Raw genomic sequence first — 23,059 nt, forward strand, 5'->3', positions numbered from 1 at the left:
TTGAAATAGAAACCAGAACAATATGCCATAGAAAGAGAATAAAGCATTGAAATGAAACTAGTAAAGCAAGACTAAATGCTATACCTCATGACAATTCATATTATGAGCAACTAACAAGCAAGTTTGCATATAAGCAACTTCGGAAAGTTCAACTTAGGCAATATAATATCAAATCCTAAGAACTAGACTCATAAACCTTGAGGGTGAAAACTCCACATAAAGGCTATAAAAGCAATTAATCGTCTATTTTGAGTAATGTTTAAGGTATTTTAGTATTTCTTTTTGAATAGTATGGTATCTAGTATTAAATTTATTAGTGCCCGCACCACCGAAATAGCGCCCACTATGCGCCCCGCAACCGCGCCGCGCCAATTATTGGGTTGGCGGTGCCGCGCCGCATTTCTGCATGGACAACAGAGGTCTATAACTCCAAAAGGAAGTTTGCTTTTCTTGTAAACTACCACTTGACAAAATTGTTCTGCTTTAGCACCAATCTCCTCAATCATCCCGGTAGTTAAATCAAAACAAGCTAGTTGATCATCTTCTTTCCTAACAAGTATATTTCCCTTCTTCCATACTATGATAGGATCCATAATACAAGACAAAGGTCCAATGTCAAATAGCCTAACCCATGATTCCTTGACACCAATTTCACCCAAGATTGATATGTGAAAAGACTTTGTCTCTATATGATTAAATATCACAGCAACTGACCCATTGAACACCTGCAGCTTAACATCCTCAAAACCATATTCCATATCTTGCAAGAAGGGTAAAGGTGTAACAAAGCACACCTCATTGCCCAAGTGAAATGACACCATAACCATATTGAACTTCTCATCGTTACCTTCTGCTTGCCCTAACCAATGACAGACCCCATTCAAGTACACATCCCTATTTGCATACACTCCACAACGGACTGGCATATCAATACAAATTTTTTTCCATGAATCAGTTTTTAGACTATATATCTCCCAAAAAGGGTCCTTACCCTCCACAACATCCACATATTGGATGATTTTATAATCATCTCTAACATTGTCATAGCCAAATCCATGGAAAACCAATTCAGTTGTAATATCAGACAGAAGCTCACCACGACTAACAGGAAGCACCTTAACTTCCTCAGTAGCCGGATTCAGTAGTATAGTACTGGTACCAACGTGTATAATGTCACCAATGACACAAAGAATGCCATTAATTGAACCTAAAATCTCAATGGTATCAAACTCTGGAGTATGAAATGGAGGTGGAAAATTCAATTTGATTTTATTCTGAAACTTGTGACCAGAAAGAAAGTAACAAGAATTCTGATACTGATTTAAAATGAGAGAGGCATCATGATAGAGTGAATCAGATTTCGAAACGAACATGTCCATGAAAATAGGATTTTCAAATAAAACAGACCATGATCTACGAACACAAGAGAAGCGTTTGATAGATTTAACAGGAAGCTTAGAGAGAATAGAGAAATGAATGTCATCAGGAATATAGCTACCATTACCATTACTATTACTAACCTCCTCCCCCTTCTTTTTCTTCTTATTTGTTGTTTGAGTCATTTTGTCGAACACTTAGCGTGCATGAATGAATGAAATGCAAATGGAACGCATGAAGGGTTTCGTTTCTCCTCTTTCTGCTGCAAAGCGGATGAATGAATACTGAAGCACGAAGCTAAGGCTTTTTCTTCTGATTTGTTGTTTGAGTCATTTTGTCGAACACGTAGCGTGAGTGTGTGAAATGCAAATGGAACGCAAAGAGGGTTTCGTTTCTCCCCTTTCTGCTTATTGTGCAAAGCGGATGAATGAATACAAAGCAAATGGTTTATATTTTATACTTTCATCGTTTTGTTCAAAAAGAAAGTACCATTTTTTCATTAGATTCTTTTTGGAGGCAATTTTTTATGTAATTTTTAATTAGATTTTTTAATCCTTTTTTCATTATATTTAATTAAACAATAGAGGATGATGACGTGTCTTCTTTTTTTAACGACAAATGTTAATATGTTAATTGTTCCTAGTATTTTGCTCCTTATCAAGATTTGAATCGTATACTTTTCTTCATTTTCTTCTTGAGAAAAATATTTAAGTAATTTATTCACTAATAAATCATGGAATTGGAACCATATTATTTTGGCGGAAACCTCAGCCTACATCACCATTTAATATTTCTTGGTCAGTAGGCCAAACCACCTAGGCAATAGGTCGAATGTGAGTAGGATCATTTAGTCATGCTTCATAATTGGAAAAACAAGCACCATGGAAATACATGACACTCGGTCAAAGAAAGATAATGGAGAGTTGGGCGAAATGAGCAATAAATACTTTTCGATTTGAGAAAAAGATAAACAAGGTAGCTTAACTGCATCTGCATATTAACTAATCTTTGTCTCGGAAAACATGTGAGGTACACAAAGTGGGAACTTGTATGGTACACAAGGTGGGTTCTCCCCTCCCAACCAATTCTTTTCATATGCAATAGTCGGGAATCGAACCTCTAACCACATGCTTAAAAGGTCAAGTCCCTTACTACATAGACCAATCCACCGTTGGAGTAGTTTGTACCTTTAACATTGTGAAAATAAAAGAAAACGTCGCATTTTAATCAAAATCGAAGGGATGGATTAGTCTCTTACGTTAAAACGAAAATAGAACGAGAGCGCAATATTGTTTGTCTCTATTCTCTCTTTGATTCGATATTATCCTATATTTTACATTCCTAACTATAACAATGTTGAAAAAAAATCAAAACTTTGATGTTTTGATATCAACAACTGCGACAAAAATTGATTCCAAGAGCTCAGGTGGTACGATTTTTAGCATGTTTTTTGACAATTTAATCCCTAACAAATACTAATAGACACGTATTAGTCCGTGACAAAATCATAATAGCTCAGTTTGTGCCCCTTTGAGTTAATCTATATATTTTGATCATTTATCTTTTATTTGAAACTCATTTAATCATTTATCTCTTAAAATATTTTTTTTAGGGGATCTCTTAAAATATTTATTCAGGTCTATATTTTCGTAAGGTTATAATACAAATCCATCATTTTAGACATATGTATCAAATGTGTGCTTAGTTGTTCGTTACTATCATATGTGGTTCTTGTGGAGTACGTGACTATCTTCTTTCTCAAAATTCATAATTTATGTTGGAAAACATGGCATATCCATGAAAATAGAGAGAAAAAGTTGACAAAGCTATTGTATTGATAATAGTTAAGATGAAACAAAAATGAAAGAGGTGTACAAATGAGTCAACCTTCTGACATATATAGTAACTAAACAAGTTCCGTAACTAACTATATTCTTTAACTAATGTTAACTAATAATTGAACTAAACTACTATTAATCATTATTCTTAACACCCTCCCTCAAACTCAAGGTACGAGAACTCAAGGTAAGCAACATCAAAGTTGAACCTCCAAAATGGCAGGACTAGTCCATATCACAACAACCAATTCAGCTTCACATTAGACCAAAGCAATCTTTGAAGAAAAGAATATAACAGCTCAACACTATTTGATCAATAACATCATGGTTAAAGAAAGAGAACTCCATTTGCAAGCATAAGTCCAACAATAATAGTGGAACCTTGTTGCAATCAAACCCAAACATGAATGAAGAATGGACAAAATAACACTAACATATAGAAGAAAAACTTGATCATGGATCCATGACCAAAACAGAATCATCAACATCATATTCACCATAAGAGATGGCTTGCACAAATCTAACAAGATGATATCCAATTTCTTGCACCTGCTTTCAAACCATAAGTTCCAAAACATGACAGTGAACAAGTTCAATAAAACCCTTACTCAAAAGCATGTCAATTGATATAGACCACGCAATACCTTCAACAGCCTACTACAATTGATAAATACAACATGCTAAAATCCTGATAACTGGCTGGCTGGGATTGCTTGATGTTCATGTTGGTTCAATAATTTGAAAACCCGATTTGTTTTTATGTAGCACTAGCATCAAGACATGTGCCTGTCTCTTCGCTTTTATTGGAAAGAAATGGTAAAACGTTAAAAATTAAATGATTGAAAGATAAAATGAATAAAATTTATTTAAAACAAGATGGATTCTAGGGTGAGGGATCAATTAAACCCCTCACCGGTGGAACACCGAAGAGATGCATAAATAAACTTTTGATATAACAAATTCAATAAGCAAATATGTTGTTAATCTACAAAAATTGTTAACCACAAAATTAATCACCTAAAAGCTGTGATACATTGAGCCATTTAAATTTCTAGAAATCCTATAATCCCTTTGATATGATACATTCTACTACAAACAATGAAACTTCTAAAAAATGTTTTTGGCGGAAGAAACATTCACATGCCATAAACAGGCTGATTTATCATATCATATATGCTAAAATCCTGCTAAGCAGTTTATTTATGCAAAAAAAAAACTAGTTGCAACAATTTTAATGTTCTCTTGCTAACGGGAAATGACTTCATAAGAAACGTTTCCCCACAAAGGCATGAAACTGAGATATCAATATCAGCAGATGTAATGAACAATCTCACAGCCTCTATTCTCCATAGTACTAAAAGAACAATGTTGAGGAACCAATATGACTGACAAAGAATGAACAAAGAACTTCATAGCCTGAAGAGCTGCAACCTCATAGCTAGTACACCTGGTGCTTCAATATGAATCAAAATATTCCGATGAAACAACTTATGACTGCACTAGATGAAGTTAAGTATGAACAAGATAATTCATTTTACTTTTCCAAAGAAAAATTCCAATCCGCACACAAGACTGAAATGCAAAATTGTGATCTTATAACAGTAACAAAATGTGGAATTAATCTAAATAATAAACATATCTGACATAAGTTGACCTATAAAATACCAAAATTTCCTTGCTAAAAGGTACTAATTGTCCTTAACTGGGAAAGAGGCGGCCATTTTACCCTTCCAATTCATTTCAAGGTATAAGGGGTTCGATATTCATGTAATAGAAAATTACAGATCTCTTGCAGTACATTTGTCAGGCATTAGTCAGCACACTTGCGATTTTATTCCTAGCTTCTTTGCATAGCATGTCAGCATCATTTCCATCTATAGGTTTATGTATAACAACTTTCACAGAACCTAAGTTCAATATACCCTCCCTTCCTGCTGGCATGATTGGGCCAGTTCCAATAAGGGTGATTGGTACAACTGGTGCTTTAGTCTTTGCAGCAATGCTGAAAGCGCCCTTCTGTACATCCCCAGAGGAAAAATAAAAGTTGACAATCAGTTCATCAAAATGAATGTTCTACTAGAAATAAATAGGTGCAGCAAAACGAAAGACTTAAAAACAATAGATCTTAATTTGAATTTGAATATGCTGCTGCATAATGCTACCTATATAGGTTTAATTATCGTCCCTATATATATGTGTGCGGGGGGTGGAGGGAGGGGAATCAACTTACTCCAAGAGTATTTGCACCCATTAAATTACTCATTAAGAACTATTAATTTGACAGTTGGATACCTAAAATTTAATATGTGCTAGAGCTATTAAGCAACGTAACTCAAACAATTTAATATGTGCCATTGCCAATAATTATCTGGTCAGGCCCCTCAGAGAGATTTGCTGAATATTTTGTGAGTTGAAGGTCACATGATGTGAAGCTCCTGAATTTGGATGCCAGTTAACTGAGCTAGCAAAATTAGAGTTAGCCATCAGAGCATGTGGATGAGGAGAAGTGAAAGGAGAGTGCATACCAAAGGAAGGCATAAAACTATGAGGAGGATAAGCATTGTAGTGAGGCATGGACAAAGTAGGAGGTTGAGGAAAACCTCTGGGTGGACGGCCAAGGAGACTCCAGGAGTTATAAGGCCATTGCACAGGGCAAGAATTAGATTGCCAAGGTGCTGAATATTGAGGAAAAGAGTTACCAGTATTAGATTGATTGGAGTATCCCGACTGTTGTGACTGATCAGTGGAAGCAAAGGGTACACAATCATTCTTAAATCAATGATAACAGACGGAAGCTTCATGCCCAAAATCATGACAAACATGACACTGAATAGAATTGCAGCCATATGAAATATTGTCCTATATTTCATATAGACACTTCTAATTGAAGGAGTGTCCCAGTGTCCGACACCGACACTTGTGATTACATTGAATTGTGTATTTTTTTTTCAAAATTTTATCGGTGTCAACGTGTCAGTGTCGTGTCCGGTGTCCGTGCTTTATAAATAGGACACAATGTTATCAGTACAGATGAATATACTATTTCAATTTAACTTTGTTACTACTTTTCTATCCTTCGACTATAATTTTGATAGGTTAAGTATTGGTGAAGAAGTGCCCCCACTTGTGTTCCAGGTTATGTCCTATTTTTCGTTGTCCGTCTCAACAACACATAAATAACTCAATTATCTATAATTGTTAGCATCTAAACCACGATTATCTTATCTACTCTACAAAGGTGAAAGTGATTGCACAAAAACTAACCTTGAATGCACCTAATTTTCCATCTTTAGTACGTGTTCCCTCCGGGAAGAAAAAGACAGAGGCTCCTTTTTTGATCAGATCGATGCATCGTTTAAGACAGTCCTATACATGAAGAAGCATTTAACGAATAAGTTGTTAAAATTAGGTGCAAAAAAATAACAATGGTTGAAGAATACTACTAACATACTTACCATCTGGCTTCGACTGTCCATGCGCTTCAAAGGAATTACACCCAAAAGAAACATTGCCCAACCAATTATCGGAAAAAGGAATATCCCAGTCTTGCTTATGAATTTAAAGCTTCTTCCGAGAGTAAGAAGAGTGTATATGTCTAGAAAACTTTGATGATTGGAAACATAGACGGCGGGAGTATCTGGAGATGGTAGATTCTCCAAGCCTTGATATTCAATTTTGAAAAACGGAGTGACAGTGAGTGTAGCCCATAGTTTGGCGACGAAATAATGAAACTTTCTACGGTAACGATCAAAGAGGAGTACAAATGGATGTCCAAGCAGCATGAAGATAAAAAGAAATATAGCAGAAATGGAAGTAGTTGTATAAAAACAAATTCCCCTAAGTTTTGCTTCGAATTTGGGTTCAAGTATTGAATGGGCGTTGTTTCCTTCTCCTGTTGCAGCAGTAATCTCATATCTTACAATGACATCTCTGCGGAGTTGTTGTTTCAATTTGTTGTAACAGAAACGGGTTGTTCCAATTCCAGTTCCACACAAGTCGTTGAATTTGGGAGTAAAGGACAGCCTCAACACATTTCTTTGCTTATTTTGGATTTGAGAAACTATACACACATACAAGAAGACAAAATCAAAACAAAACAAAAAAAGATAGATTTCACATAAGCACGCACGGACACTCCTCAGATTAAGCGTGTACGAGTGTGAGATGTCATGTAAGACGCTGACACGTATAATTACACTGAATAACGTGATTTTATCAAATTAATAGTGGTGTCGGTGTGTCAGTGTCTGTATCCATGCTTCAAAAATTGAAAGAATCACTTACCGAAAAAAGGAGGAGGTGTTCCGCGTAATCCAATTCTGGGTTGTTGGCGAGAGTAAGAGAGATAGAGACAACGATGATGGATTGGAGAAGCAACTTCCATGGAAAATGAAACAATTGCAGAATAAAAGGTAAACGGGAAAGAAGGTTAGTTGGATTGTACCTATGGTGAATCTTAATTGCCTCTTCTTCTATGGAATCGTTGTTTCCATGTTTTTACATTTAAAGACAGGATAAAACTGGATTGCGGGAAAATCAGAGGAAGAATGATGAATAAAGCACATCTGAACCGTCAATATTGATCTAAGGGCTGTAATTTCACCCACACATCTGAACTGTCCATATTGATCTTTGCACAGACAAGGACGATGATTTTCATATTTTTGACATAGTAGAAGGCTAACATGTAATTTAGTGAATAATAGTTAACATGAATTTAAAGAAGATTTGTAACCATTATTTAAGTTAATTTTCTAAAGTATAACCAATTGTAAAAAATAATAAATAAAACAATGTTCCAAGATATATGTAGCCTTTTTTATATATTAAAAAAATAATTAAACATCAAGCATATGTTTTAGCCAAAATTTATTAGGTTATAGTTTATATTTAAATGTTGAGAGATAGAGAGGAGTGTGTGTATATATAGAAACGGTATAGTATATAAAAGCAGGAGATGTTGTGTTAAATTATTTACTTTTAAGAGTATTGCATCCGTTTGTTAAAATATTTTTTTTAAAAAAAAATTAGAATCTAAAAAAATCTAAAAAAAAAAACACCTTCAAAGGGGAAGCTATTAATAGTAAATTCTTAAAAAGAAATTTGTTTAGAAACAAAGAGAGAAAATAATGGTCAAAGGATTGAACTAATTTTATAACAAAAATTCTTATATATAGTTGTATTCAAACAAACTAAATTATTATTTTTTTTAAAAGTGATTTTTATCGCAGTTAACAAACGCAAAATAGATTCTCATTTTTTTTCTTCTGAAATCTTTAAAAAATAATCTATATATTATTCTTTAAAAAATAATCTATATATTATTCAATGTCAAAATCACTTTTATTTTAATCTGTAATAAACGGGACAAACAATTGTTTACAAAGAATCTAGTAATTAGGGACTATTTTTAAAGGAATAATTAGGGACTTAGGAGTAATAAGCATTAATCAATATCTAATTTTAGAGACTAAATTATTATTAATCTATCAAGTTAGTTCCTCGTATGGTTGTGAATAGGCCAAACCGAGTTAGAATTTGCAAGCTTAAACCTGCCTTGTCAAGAAACTGTAACGATAACATGCTCACTGTGTGATATAATTGGCCAATTTTCTTACTGGTTTTTGAGACAAATATGTAATACATTTGTTTCAGGACAATATTTGCTTTATACAGTAGCCTTTTTTTTTTTTTGTCAACTTTACTTTGTATAGTCATTTGATTTATGACTTAAATCTTCAATTATTTTGAGTTTGTATATTGATATATCAACTTATAACTTTTAATTTTGTTATGTCAAACTTACTACTATATCATAATCTCAACTATTGAAAGTGTTTCATAGAGACTGGCCAAGGCATTATCTGCTTCCACTTTTCATTACTATGTTACATCCACAACTTGTCTTTGATGTTAGACTTAGACCATTTATTCACCTGTTTATTATCTTGGCGCGTAAAATCGGCTGCATTTTAGAAAAAAGATTGTCACATCATGATCATTATAGCGATGATATTCTTACGATTTCTGGTGTATTTTTAAGCCCTCTATAAAACACATCTCAAAAGCAATGTTGGTTTGGTAGAGTTAGCAGTGGCACCCTGTCAAAGAAAATGTAATTTCTAATTTAGAAGCTAGCTTAGTATTTCTCATTGTCTCAATATATACTAGCGTAAAGATAGGCACTATTGTACCCGTCATCCGCATTTTCCTATGGTATTTTATTGTATAATATAGTTTGTTTCTTTCTGTTTTATAATATATGTACTGTTATGTAAACTTGTTTAAATTTTACGTTTTAAAATTGAAATTTAGTTGAAATTTTTTGTTAATGATAAATTTGCTAATGGTGCCAACAGATTCTGCATAACAACAGAATTTACTGCAGAATGTATCAAAACCTTCATTTAGATTGACATCAGACGCCGTTAGTCTCAAAAATATGTGTCAATTGTAGTCTGCTGCAGAATGTATTTTTTAGATTGACATCAGACGCCGTTAGTCTCAGACTGCAGAATGTATTTTTGCTAGTCTCAAAAATGGAGTGAGATGGCCCATACCTGAGCTTGGCAAGAGTGCCATGAATCATAGGAGTAGGGGACATGCTTGTGTTCCTACTTCTAACTTTCTGTGTTCAAGTTGGTAGATATATAAGAATGTTAAGACTTAAGAGTGACTTTTTTAGATATATAAAGCAAATAGACTTGTTGGTTGGTAGCATCAATTTCAGATTCCTAACTTTCTTTATCTTGCTTTCAACTTCCAGTTTATGCAAATAAGTTCCTGGATTAAGTATATTTACTAAGATGCATGAATAATGGTTTTTTCTTAAGTTCTAAAGTTTATAAATTAAGTTCCTGGTACTGATATTAGGCATACAAAAAAATCAACTTTTTCATTTGTCCCTCATTTTGTTTGATTGTTTCTTAATCTTGATCTTAGAAAGGAGGTTGTGACGGCTGTTGCCGTTCCTGAGGTGTAACCGTGCGGTGAACAGAAGCTTCGATTTCTTGTTTCTTAAAATCACGATGACTTCAACATTGGGACGCGAAACACTCTAAGTGTCTAAGAGTGCAAGCAAGACAACCGTTAACACACATCTCATTACACTCTCTTCTAGTATTTGTTAAAATGTACATCGGTCGTCCTAGCATTATAGCATTATTGAGAAAGTGTTTATTTTCTCAATAATGCTAGAAGACTAGTCACAAATGAACACTATATTTTCACTAATAAACACTTGTTAGCATATTTTCACTAATAAACACTTTCTCAATATAAACACTTGTTAGCATATTTTCACTAATCAATTTCTTTCATAATAACTATTCAAAGACTAGTTTGTGATCATATTTTCACTATATTTGTTTTCTTAAGTAGTGTCTCAGCCACACTTGTTAGCATAATTCAAACACTGAGATTTTGTTAAAGTGGTTGGAGAAGCTCAGAAGATCAGGGAATCTAGCTCCTCTAAGATACCTCTGTTTGAAGTTTAAACTCCCTACATAAGTTGTTTTAATTAGTGACACATAACTTCAAATGAACATTCCTTCCTCTGTTCTTTTTTAAATGTCATTTTTTAAAAAGTTTCTTTTGTTCCTTTTTATTCATCGTTTTCAAAGTTCAAAGTACTATTAATTATTATTTTCAAAATGATCTCTGACTATTTATTGTACAGATATGTAGGAGTTTTTTACAGGATAAACAGTAAAGTGTTAAGATACGGAAAAAAGAAATATTTTCATAAAATAACAATTTATTGGTTTTATTGGTATGTGTAAAATACCTCAAAACAACGATTTTTAAAGGATTCAAAATTGGTAAGAGAGCCACATGAATCATAGGAGCAAGGGACATAGTTTTCCAACAATGTTGTGTTTCTACTACCTCCTTCATGTATTCAAGATGATGGCTATATACAAATGTTAGAGTAAATTTCAATCTGACAGAAAATAGAGGTGAAAGATGCTTCTATGAACTTCATTTATACACAAATTTATGTTATGAAACATTTAAATGATTTGATAATCTTTTACTATAATTTTTTTTTTTTTTGAAGATTTTATTGCTATCTCACATTTATACGTGGAAGTTTGTCCTTTTTTCCTTTATACCAAGTAATTATCAGTTGAAATTTATTGGCTACTGTTAGTTTGTGACTCATCTGCTTCATTCATTGCAGGTTCAGATACAAGGTAAAAAATGAATTCCAAAACAATTTTCTTGGATTAGATCACCAAGTAAAAATAATATAATTGCTGGTTACTACAACAGTTGGACCATTTTTTAGTTGATCAACTCTAAGTACACTGCACCCTATAAGCAATTAAATTATTTTTTTAAAGTATGATTGGATTTAGAGGAAGCCTCTAAGTAAAATTGAGTCATCTCCACAACTTCAAACAAATCTAAACCGTTGGATTAATTGAACAGCTGAGATTTTGTTGAAGAAGTGGGAGAAGCTGCAGAGGATATAGCTTCTCTAAGGTACCTCCTTTTGAACCCTAAACTCTCAAGTGGAGAGAAGAGAGAGGGGGAGATACATGTTAGGGACAACTTAAATAGTATACCTGCAGAGTTCAATCTTTGTTGCTAACGAAGTCCGCCCTGCCTAATAAATTAACCGTTAACATTTTCCTATATATATAAAATTTACGATATTCTCAAATCAGAAGGATCATAAACATTAGTTGTCTATGTTAGTGACAATAACCTCAAATACTGGTTAAGAATGCTATAAAAAAAGAGACAGATATGCAAGGTTGGTAGGTGAAAATGTAAGCCATTGAATGCTCTCAATGGTCATACACATAAAACAGGTCCTAAGCAAAACCTTGTTCCTCATTCTCTTGTGTTTGTATCATTCAAGCATGGCCTTGGCAGCATCAATCAATATTGATCTAAACTCATCGTCAGTGATTCGACCAAGCACTGTGTACCCTTCCTTGTCCTCCACATCCACATCTGCTCCATGCCTTATAAGAAGGAGTGCTACCTGTAAACCAAACACATAATAGATTTTTATGCACTACATCAATGTACGCTGCTCCAAAATTATGAAGACTCCAACCAAAACATATTTCTCATCTTAGACTATTATCTACTCTATGTACATACACATTACAGAATTATATAATTTCCCTTGGCCCTTGCACCTCGGTGTTGAAACTAAAAGTTTCAGATTGCATATGATACTCTGAATACTAAACAGTATGATGGAATTTGTTGCATGTCTCCAACTGCATTTTCAACCTTCTATAACGTCTTACAAGTTAAAACTACTAAGCAGAACTTCCTTTTAAGTACTAAATAGAAGAAAGCAGTAAGCTGGAGTCTTGTAAAGGACACATTAGACGTGTCAATCCATTTTATTTTATTTTTGGAATACTGTCAATCCATTCTTTAGGTATACAGGGAGAGCGAGGAAAACAAAATAATAGAAACTGGAATTGATAGTTAAGTGATGAGATGATGTGTTGGACAATAAAAATACTGAAATCCTACCCTTACCCTCATTAAAAATGGAAACAAATCAAAATATACAAATAAATATGAAAACTGTTACAATATTTAAAGATAATATAACAGTGTGGAAATATTTTTCATATATTCTACCCAAAGTTAAGCATACTAAGCTGTTACAGATGGAACAGTTGCAAGAGAAAAAGAACATAATTTTACATGGGAGACTGGCCGGGCCAGATTGCATTTGGAACAAAATTCGAGTGCATACCACATCTTAGGCAAACACTGAGACTATAAAGCAACCAAAACAAAATTGATATGATTAAAAAAGAAACTGATCGGTTAGAACACGGAGGTTTCCGAGGGATTTCTTGTGTTTAACCTGATTGCTGACTCAAACTAACGATTTGACCATGAGTGGCACGCCTCCTGAATGCGGCTCATCGGCTGAACTCGTCGCAGAAGATGCCGTCACTCTGCAATTCCGCAATTGCAAGCCAAAGTGGCGTGATCGACAACATAGGCGCACCTTGACTGATGAGTAGGTCTGCCCCCAACAACGATGGAAAATTGGTGCAAAACTACATTTGGGACTACTGAAAGAGGATATTACAGAGGGATGAAATGGTCCAAGGCTTCTAAGTTCTAAGAGCCTGTTTGCTTAAACTTTTTGACGAGACGTTGTGGTTGTGTAAATGGTGATTTCAGATAGAATATAATGTGAAGAAATATTGTTGGGATATTTTGATGCCATAAACCATATACCTGAAAAGCTTTAGCTAGGTAAAGACATATGTATGGTTTTTGTTTTATATTATATTTCTAACATGTCTCCACACACACCCGAAGCATAGAGCACAAACACACTCGGCCATGTGTGCTGAAATTCAACTTTTATTTCAAGTCACGGGGCAGCAAGGATCGAAGTATTGAACTCAAGACCACTTGGTCATAAAGGATCTAACACCATGTCACGAACCATCTATTCCAAAAGCTTAATATGAATGATTTAATATAATATTTCCAAAACTTGTAATCAATTTATTTATATAATTATGATAAATTATACTCAATCGGCATTTCGTTTATAGCAAGGTGGAATTATAAACCATGAGAGGTTTTGTTTTCAACAGCATATAGCAAATTATTTCACATCTTATTACGACAATGCATGCCAGTGCAAGTGACTAAAACAAAAAAATTATTTAGTTGAAAACAAAATCACAATCTTTGGTAACCCTTAGCACTGTGCAACTAAATAGTTTTTTTTTTTTTTAAATGAGCAGTACGCCTTTGAGGGGAAAGTGAAGGTTTATACCCGTTGATTGAAAAATCAACTGCTAATATTTTAATAACTTCATTGTTTGCATTATATGAACAATAACTTAATCACAATCCCTGCCGTTAATGGTCAATCAATGGTTGTAATGCTACACTTTACTAGTTTACTCCTACGATAAAAATTGTAAGAACACATGTACAGATAAAATAGCATACCTCTTTGTTATAACAAATCACGGCACTCATTAGAGGAGTTTGACCAGCTCTATCAACAGCATCAACATCAGCTCCTTCTTCAATCAAAAGTTCACACAACTCAGAATTCCCAGTGCTAGCTGCCCGATGCAACGGGGTGGAACCAACCTGATCATATTACAGTTTACAAGGTATACACTAAATTAATATGATGTCATCTTTAATAACGTGATTATAATGAAAATGGGAAGCATTGAAACAATATTGTCAAAATTCACAAATATATCAAATGAATCCAAGCTACAACCTTGTCCTTAATATTAATGTTGGCATTATGGGAGATGAGTATTTCAGCAATCTTCATCCGACCTTTGCTGGCTGCATAGTGTAAGGCAGTGCGTCCCCCATTGTTTTTAATATTAACATCAGCTCCTACCAAAAATGAAGAATAAGAACGTTCAAGATGGTTGATGAATCTTTCTATCTTCAGATGGAAGGATTGACGGACATGTGTCAATGTCCAACACCGACACGACCAATGTCCAAAACCGACACGACACTGACACTTGTGATTACATACAATCACTTCTATTTTCCCAAATTATTACTGTTAGGATATAGAAAAGTGGTATAGAATGGTGCTTAATTAGAGTAGTTAAAGTAGTTAAGATTTGTTATAATCTTACAGAATTTAGTTAGTTAGTTAGTTGGGATTGTTATAGGGCAGTTAGCTAGTTTAGTTAGTTGAGGGTGTTATGGAACTATTTGTATAAATAGGAGAACACAATGTAGAGTTGATCATTATTGAATGAATATTGTAAACATTGTGAACAGAGTAGTAACTCTACTGTGAAGGGGAAACCCTTGGAGGAGAGATTTCTTTCCTATTCTTACTCTCTCTCTCTCTCTTATTCTTTCATAATCTTTCAATAAAATTGTACTTTCTTTTGAATTTAATTCCCTGGGACCTAACAATTACAAATGTCTATGTGTTTGTGTCGTGTCAGGTGTGTGTGGGTTATTGGTATTGCATCTTATTACTAGATCAGTAAACCTTTAAGAACTATGGGTACTAGACTGCATTCAATCAAGTTACACGGAAGAAAAATTAAGAGAAAGCAGCAGTTTACAACCATAAAAACACAAACACGACAAAGACAATGCAACACAGAAACATGGACACAACAAAGTCTAAACAATATTGCACTTGACACAACTATAAAGTGAAAATAAATGTTTGACAAGTTTGTATGAAAATCATTGTTAACATAATAATATAGCACCACTCATCTAATTATTGTACTTTCTGATACAAGTCCACATGAACCTTTCTTAAAATAAAGTCCAACACTTAAGTTAACTAAACCAACTTAACAGTCTCAACTAAAGGAACACACATAAACCACTTAGCTCACAGTACAATTAATGTTCACAAAAAATAGAAGATGCTGCTAGACATTAGGCCCTGTTTCGATAAAAAAGCATAAGTGCTTATATACAAGTTTTTCATATAACAAAAGATAATTGTTTTCATATCCTAAAGATCATATGGAAATAAGGTAAAAATAGCTTATGGACATGTCATCGGTTGTTTTCATTAGCTCTCCCAAACAATCTGACAAGTGTTTATACCAACAGATAATCACAAATGAAATAAGTCAATCCAAACAGACCCTAAAGATCTGTTTGGGAGTAGGGTTTTGGAGGGTTAAGTCTATATGTTGATATTTTTTGAAAGAACAACATGATATATAATACTTCAAGCGTTCTTAATTTGAAAAAGAAAACTAAACCCTCCCCTTCAAAACCCTCAATCAATCCAAACATACCCTAAATCTATCAGAAGTTAATGAAGTAAAATAAAAAAAGTCTTTTGTTCAACGAACCATTTATAGTACAAGTGATTATCATATAAGTGCTTATGTACAAACTATTTCTACAACAGAAGATAAAATTAAGTCTAACTGTTTTCGTATAAGCTATAAGTTGTTTTCACAAGCTCTCATGAAAAGTTTATGGAAATATGTTGAAACGTCTCCCAAACAGTCTCACAAGTGTTCATGCCAATCGATAAACTCAAATAAGTCAATCCAAATAGATTCTAAATCTCTTAAAAGTTAATAAAATAACATAAAAATATACCTTTGTTCAACAAAGCCTCCAGAATCTCCGAATTCCCAATGCTGGCAGCAGAATGAATCGGTGCCCAACCTTCTTCATCACCACTATTTATCACCTCAGCAGATGCATCACAGGACAACAATATCTTCACCACCTGATAAACAAAGCTTCAACTTTTAAACTTTAATTCAAAAGTAAAGACTCAATTTGGTCCCTCACAATTTTCTCGGCCCAATTCAGTCCTTCACAAAAAATAATACCCAAATTAGTCCCGACTCATTATAAAAAACAGAACGACTAATTTGTCACCAATTTGAAAATGTCAACGACTAGTTTGCCATTAGTTTTTGTCGCGATTAAATTGAGCCGTGAGAAAATTGTCAAAGACCAAATTTTGTTTCCACTCCTAATTCAATAGACTAAGGGCATGTTTGGATTGAGCTTATTTTGAGCTTATGAAAAAGAGCTTATCCAAATAAATAAGCTTTTATGTTAATTCATAAGATGTTACTAACGAAAATTGCATATTCATAAGTTGTTTTTTTTCATAAACTACCTTAACAAATTTATAAATAATACATTAATGCTTCTTTATTTGCATAAGCTCTAAAATAAGCCAATCCAAACGGCCCTTAACTAGGAAGTAGAACCCCAATTTAGGGTTTTGATACAAATCCAAAAAAGATTAAATTTTTATGCAATTTAAGGAAAAAGAAAGAGACCCTTTTGAGGAAAAGAGTACCTGAGAGTGACCAAAAGAAGCGGCAACATGAAGAAGAGAACGATCGTCTTCGTTTCTTAGAGAAAGTGCTTTGGAGAGTGATTCAGAGGACAATGATTCGAAGGTTGTAGAATCTCCTTCTTCTGCTGCTTTGAATAAATCCTTCTCTTCTACGGTTTCTTGTTTGTTCTCAGTGTCTACTTCCATGTTCATGTTTACTTTGATTTTGATTTGAATTTGAACCAAACTTAAACAAAACAAGCCCTCCTCGTTTGTTTTTGTCTTGTTAATCAAGAAATTTTTGTCTTGTTAATTAAGGTATTTTGATTTTTTTTTTCTTCATTTTTTTCACTTGTTTTATTTTTTAGGATTTATCTAACATGTAAAATATTACATGTTATAGGAATTAAACATAACAAGTTTTTATTGAAAAACAATAATTATTTATTAAAAAATTATATATTTATATAATAAAATACATAAGTTTTTGTATAAATTTATTATTTTGAACTTTTTAACTATTTTTTATATCATTTTGATATATTAATTTTTCACAAATATCAATTTGGTGAGATGTTGTTGAGACATGATTGGATACTTTTGTAATTTTTTATATTAATATTGAAAATAATTAAGTTGTTGTTTAATGCCTTCAATCAAACAAAAAAAAAAGTCATTGTGAACTTAGCTCACTTGGTATGGACAATGCAAAAGCATAAAATATGCAAGGTCTGGGTTCGAACCCCGGCCACCACCAAAATAAAAAAAAAATAATTAACCAAACAATTGAGCAATCCTTACCTCACGTCGAACGTAACAATTGAGCAATCCTTACCTCGCTGGATTACTAGAACCCATTTTCCCTTGAAAACGAAGAGTTAATGCAAAAAAATAAACCAAAATAATAATTTATGATCTTTAAAATTTCAAAAGTTATATCGAAATTTATATTTTTTTCATTTATTTGTGCATATTTAAATAATTTTTAAATTAAATAACAACTGTTAAAAGTTTTTATTAAAATTACTTTTTTTTAAAAAAATAATTTGAGATATTGAAAAGTGAGTCATTGAGAAGCTCAATGAATTGTTTTAGTTCAATCTCAACTCAATTTTTTTCCACTATCCTTTCTTCTCATGCACCCTGTTTTATTTTGAAAAGCTTCGTTTGGATTATATAATTTGAACGCCTTTATCAGAATATATAATATGAAACCTCATAGAGTTCATGAAATCGCACGAAATGGGTTTGTGTCTTTGTAGATTCAACAAAACTACATTGTATAAAATTATGTCAAAGACAATGAGCTTATATTAACAGAAACTTATATAATTATATCAAAAAATCAATATGATATACTAATCCGCTCCAAGGTTATGCTGCAATCATAAAGTCCAAGACTTTCATCTTGAATCTTGACTCCATCTTCAACCTTTTTATCATCAACAAACAACCCTATCTTTGCTGTTCTAGTTTGTAAGCTTTGTTGCTTTGGCTAGTTGTTGGAATTGTTTGTGCATGCATCACCTTTTGAGACTCTCTTGTACCCATAATATTTGATTATAGTGAAACTATTTCATTGATCTCCCTTACATTGAGGGGTTTTCCGCGTTAAAATATTGATGTTCACTTGTGTCGTTTATTTACTTTCACGGCTGCTATTTATTTGTTGTTGTTCCTCGTAAATTCTTACAAGTTTGATGAATTTTATTTCCGCTATGTATTTGTGTGTTATCATATTTATATGTCAATTTCCCTTCACATTTGCGGGTTCATAATATTTAAAAGAGATGACTCGATTAAATGAACCCCAAATTTGGCGAGTCATCGATTTGGAATTTACAATTGGAATTAGAACTATATATTTGGAACTTAAAGTTGTTGCTACATTGTGTGGATTGGGTTGGACGCAATGGTTACTGGTTAGTAGGTCTACCAGTCGCTTCAACAAATTGTTTTTCCATAGAGCAAAAGGAGAACTTCGATCATGGAGCTAAGGGTAGAGCTGCAGACTTTGGTTCGGGAGCAGCTCCGCCATTACTGTGAACGGGGTTGGCCGAGGTATTTTACATATTCCGAAGAAAGACACGGCTTATACGAAAGAGCAGCGGGCAATATTATCTCGTGCTCGGAGATGGTCTGCTTCTTCCTCTTCCCAGGAATGAACAATTGGATAAAAAAATTATTTTTTTCTTGTTTTGCATTTCATTGGAAACTTGGTAGAGTGACTTCATTCTACTTAGCATTGTGTCTATTTAGACACCTTTGTCTTTGTGCTATAATTGCCATAACATGACTTTTTTTACAAGGGGTTACTAGTACATGCCTTCTAATAACCCAAAAAAAAAAAAAGGAAAAAAGAACCACACATAAAAAATACACTTATTTGATATGAGTACCGATACATGTGTTGAAGATTTAAAAAAGAATTAAAAGTAGATGTCCGTTTATATAAATACAAATTATAATTGGCAGGATCAAGTGTAACGTTGATTGTGCCTCCTTCAAAAGCAGTTCGATTATTGGGGTATGACGTGTGTTTTAGAGACTCGATGGGGCAGTGCCACTTCAATCGAAGCAAAATATGTTGGCCTTCTAGAAGCTATCAAAGTGGCGATAGCATAAAATATGCTAATTGTTTTGTTCAAATTGGATTGCAAGCCAGCTGTGGATGTCACCTCTCTTTCTAGTATTCCTTGCAATGAGCTTGGAGATATCATCTTTCCATCTTGAAGTATTTTATCCTCTCATCCCAAGTTTGTGACGTACATTTGTTCGGAGGCAATCAAGATCGTCCATAGTATTGTTTGATTCTCCTTATTATCAATAAAATGAGTTAGTTTTGTCTTTGCTAAACAAAATTATAAAAACATGTGATAAATAATTTTATTAAATATGACTTGATTGTAATAAAGATTTAATTTAATTATACATTTGTTTGGTACAACTGAAAAAGATAAGGAGAAAACCAAAACAAAAAACTACTACAATCTCATGAAGCCAACAAAGAATCGACTTTCAAAATAGGAGAGTTCAGGCGGGGGAGCACTACAATGAACACATTTTTCATCCTTAGATGAATCAAATTATTATTTTTAAATATGAACAATGATTACCTTCTCTTAGGTTGTAAATCAACTTAACATTTCAATCACGCTTCAATAAGGTTTAGATCGAACAGTCAAGGAATCTGAGTAACAAACAACATAATTCATGTTAATTCTTTTAGCAATAAAAAGACCATGCCAAAATGGCCGAATTATATTTAATTCTCAAAATACAATTAAAATGCAAAATATACAAAATCTGAAAAGTTAATATGAAAAGAAAATATTGACAATAGAAATAAGGAGAAAGGGGGTTTAGAAGTGTTCCCATCATGGTGCTATTGGGCTGTTAAAATTGTGCTAATGGCCGCTTCCACTTGTAACTTTACAATGACATAATTCTTATACTTTACTTTTTACACCTCTACTCCACACCTCCCTTTGATTGACATAACAAGAGAAATTAAATTTACCTTTTTGTCTCTCTTTATTTCCAATCAAAGGAAAGTAGGGAGTATCTTAGTGTAAAAAAAATAAAGTATAGGAGTAACATCATTGCTATTTCTACACCTTTCACATTTGCCTTCAAACAACCCCAAAGCAACCTGCAATATTTTCTGGAATCTAAAAACTTGTATAGTGCAAAAGGAAAAAGTGTTACTATAAAAAAATTTCATAATCACAATGCAATACAATCAAAAATTAAAATCATAGATAACAAGGTTGACTCAAAGGGGTGACCTGAGAACACAAAATCAACTAATAACAACCAAATGCACCATATGACTATTGATATGATATGGCTGTGCAATTAATCAATCTTGTGTTCTCAGTGTCACTCCTCTGAGATAGAACCATATGCTAGATGGGTTATAAGAATGGATGAAACACTTTAACGAGAAAGACAACACATTTGGTTGTAATGAGATAGAACAATATGATTTTTCATTTTATATGAAATATGGTGATGACATAAGGAGTCATGTCTGTAACGAGTTCACTATGTTGTCATTCCTAAGACAATAATTGGTTTTTATTTATTTATTTTTGGATGTGTTTGAGTAATATAATAATATAAAATCTTACATATGTTGTCATTCTATCGACACCATGAAAGAGATGTTATCATTTTTCGCACATAGCATTATTACTTTTAATTTATTTAAACAAGATAAATGATCTTTTCGGTTTACTCTGACGGTCTAACTAGAAAAGGACAAAAATAAAACAAATCGAAATATATTTTGTTTATCTTGGGTTGAGTTTACCTGCTTAACTAGAAAAATTAAAACAACATGAGATTTAGTTCAGAATTGAAACTCAGCTAAAACTACATTTTGACTTATCACTATGCCAATCCAAATTCTGAGATGAATCAAAGAATATATAGTTAATTTATCTATAACTTTAAATTAAATATTAAATAGTTATCTATAACTTTAAATTAAAGATTAGAGAGTTTTTTTAAAAAGCTAAACTAGCTCATTTAAATTGGTATCGAGAATAATTGAACGCGAGACATTAAGAAGGAGTACACTTCATGTGTTACTAAAGTTAATCATATATGTTATCGTGAGTTTGACTCAGTTGATATGGACAATGCATAATATGTGCAAGGTTCGGGTTCAAACCCTGACCACCACCCAAAAATATATATAGAAAAATTCTTGAATTCACCTTATGTGAATATTTCTCTTCAAAATCAATGGTAGACTTATCCATACTCTTGCTTAACAATTCAAACTTTAAATATTTATATCATTCTCATTTTCTTTTTTCACAAAAATTCATTCATGTCTAATTAGCTTAACATCTTCTACAAGTCCAAAACAAATTCGCTTTCTGAAAGCACTATCATGAATTTTTTTTTTTTGGTGATGACCGAGATTCGAACCCGTAGCTTGCATATATTATGCATTGTCCATATCAACTGAGCTAGGCTCACGTGTACGCTATCTTGAATTTACGATTAGATATATGTATGACAATGATTTTGCTTAATTGTAACGTCACTACTGTTGTTTTACTCGGGGTTTTTTTTTTTTTTTGGTCAAGACTCGGGGGTTTTATTATACTACCTTTCTACGCACCATAATAACTCTCACAATTGTACACAAAGAAATTGTCCCAAAAAGTAGAGTAAATTCATGATAGCGTCCATGTATAACCGTTTTGTTTGATAACAAGTGAATTTTACATCTTTTAACTCCATGTATTTTAGTAGATTAGCATAGTCATGCCACTTACAGAGACCATATCTTGTGAAACTGAACAGGTGACACTTTTTTCTCTTTGAACTATGGATATTGTTGAATGCGATGAATTGAGATCCTTGTCAGAAGGTATTTGACACCTCACTTCACTTGAGTTTTTGAATATTCGTGTTTGCCAAAAATTAAATGAGTGTAAGGAGAGAACAGGAGAGGAATGAGACAAGATAGCACACATTCAAATATTTGTTTAATGGAATGAAGAAGAAAACATCTTTGAAATTATTTTATAAAGCTTACTGGAATATCTAAAGCTTACTGGAAAAGACTTAATATTTTATCAATATCTAAAAGTTCAAATAACACATAAATACATTTTTTTAAATAAAAAGCAAAAGAGAAATTTAGCAAGTGAAAAAATATGTCATTTTATAAAAGTTTTTATTGAGTTTTTATGATTATTGATCTAAGGTAAGATATTTTAATTAGAGTTTTTTTATAAGTTGCGGTTTGGTTTGGTTTGGTTCGTTTGATAAAATAAAAACCGCAAACCAAACCAAACCTTGGGATTGAGTAAAAAAGTGATCTGAATACATCCGAACCAAATGCAGTTCTTTTGCGATTTTGGTTTGGTTCGGTTCGGTTTGCAGTTTTTCTATTGGATTAGTTCGATTTTAAACACCCCTAGTAACATGTGTCTTTAGGGATATTGTCTTATGACACATGTTAAAATATCCAATATAGAAATTATGCATTAAAATTTGTGCCAATTTATTTCACAAATGATTGAAATTTAATATTTTT

At 32.9% G+C, this 23,059-nt stretch overlaps 3 protein-coding genes and 1 long non-coding RNA gene across 4 annotated transcripts; all 4 read right to left on the reverse strand.

The window, feature by feature from the left end:
* On the reverse strand, positions 1 to 1,912 carry LOC146921687 (F-box/kelch-repeat protein At3g06240-like). The gene has a single exon (XM_085715011.1). The coding sequence runs from the start codon at positions 1,560 to 1,562 to the stop codon at positions 270 to 272; it is 1,293 nt and encodes a 430-aa protein (XP_085571137.1). The 5' UTR covers positions 1,563 to 1,912; the 3' UTR covers positions 1 to 269.
* Positions 1,913 to 4,724: 2,812 nt separating this feature from the next.
* On the reverse strand, positions 4,725 to 7,742 carry ATS2 (Phospholipid/glycerol acyltransferase family protein). Its single transcript, XM_085715012.1, has 4 exons — positions 7,500 to 7,742; positions 6,671 to 7,275; positions 6,480 to 6,581; positions 4,725 to 5,231 (listed from the first exon to the last, which is right to left on the reverse strand). Exons 1-4 carry the CDS (start codon positions 7,597 to 7,599, stop codon positions 5,019 to 5,021), a joined length of 1,020 nt encoding a protein of 339 aa, XP_085571138.1. The 5' UTR covers positions 7,600 to 7,742; the 3' UTR covers positions 4,725 to 5,018.
* A 4,133-nt stretch (positions 7,743 to 11,875) lies between these two features.
* LOC146921689 (Ankyrin repeat family protein) lies at positions 11,876 to 17,313 on the reverse strand. The gene is made up of 5 exons (XM_085715013.1): positions 17,020 to 17,313; positions 16,299 to 16,431; positions 14,464 to 14,588; positions 14,178 to 14,324; positions 11,876 to 12,210 (listed from the first exon to the last, which is right to left on the reverse strand). The coding sequence occupies exons 1-5, from the start codon at positions 17,209 to 17,211 to the stop codon at positions 12,076 to 12,078; spliced, it is 732 nt and encodes a 243-aa protein (XP_085571139.1). The 5' UTR covers positions 17,212 to 17,313; the 3' UTR covers positions 11,876 to 12,075.
* Positions 17,314 to 19,368: 2,055 nt separating this feature from the next.
* LOC146921690 (uncharacterized) lies at positions 19,369 to 20,969 on the reverse strand. The gene is made up of 2 exons (XR_015012206.1): positions 20,115 to 20,969; positions 19,369 to 19,814 (listed from the first exon to the last, which is right to left on the reverse strand). It is a non-coding gene; the product is annotated as an uncharacterized LOC146921690 (long non-coding RNA).
* Positions 20,970 to 23,059: the final 2,090 nt, after the last annotated feature.

Source organism: Medicago sativa, chromosome 5 (genome assembly GCF_051527215.1).
Source record: "Medicago sativa cultivar Bolivia chromosome 5, Bolivia_mono, whole genome shotgun sequence".
NCBI lineage: Eukaryota > Viridiplantae > Streptophyta > Magnoliopsida > Fabales > Fabaceae > Medicago > Medicago sativa.

Bases quoted from the DNA above. Each gene is read 5' to 3' on its own strand.
- LOC146921687 (XM_085715011.1), bottom strand. From the start codon at position 1,562: ATGACTCAAACAACAAATAAGAAGAAAAAGAAGGGGGAGGAGGTTAGT.
- ATS2 (XM_085715012.1), bottom strand. From the start codon at position 7,599: ATGGAAGTTGCTTCTCCAATCCATCATCGTTGTCTCTATCTCTCTTAC. The intron at 7,276-7,499 runs GTAAGTGATTCT...ATGTGTGTATAG, and splicing joins AACACCTCCTCCTTTTTTCG to TTTCTCAAATCCAAAATAAG. The intron at 6,582-6,670 runs GTAAGTATGTTA...CTTCATGTATAG, and splicing joins TGGACAGTCGAAGCCAGATG to GACTGTCTTAAACGATGCAT.
- LOC146921689 (XM_085715013.1), bottom strand. From the start codon at position 17,211: ATGAACATGGAAGTAGACACTGAGAACAAACAAGAAACCGTAGAAGAG. The intron at 16,432-17,019 runs GTACTCTTTTCC...TTTGTTTATCAG, and splicing joins CTTCTTTTGGTCACTCTCAG to GTGGTGAAGATATTGTTGTC. The intron at 14,589-16,298 runs GTATATTTTTAT...CATTTTTGGTAG, and splicing joins GGAGGCTTTGTTGAACAAAG to GAGCTGATGTTAATATTAAA.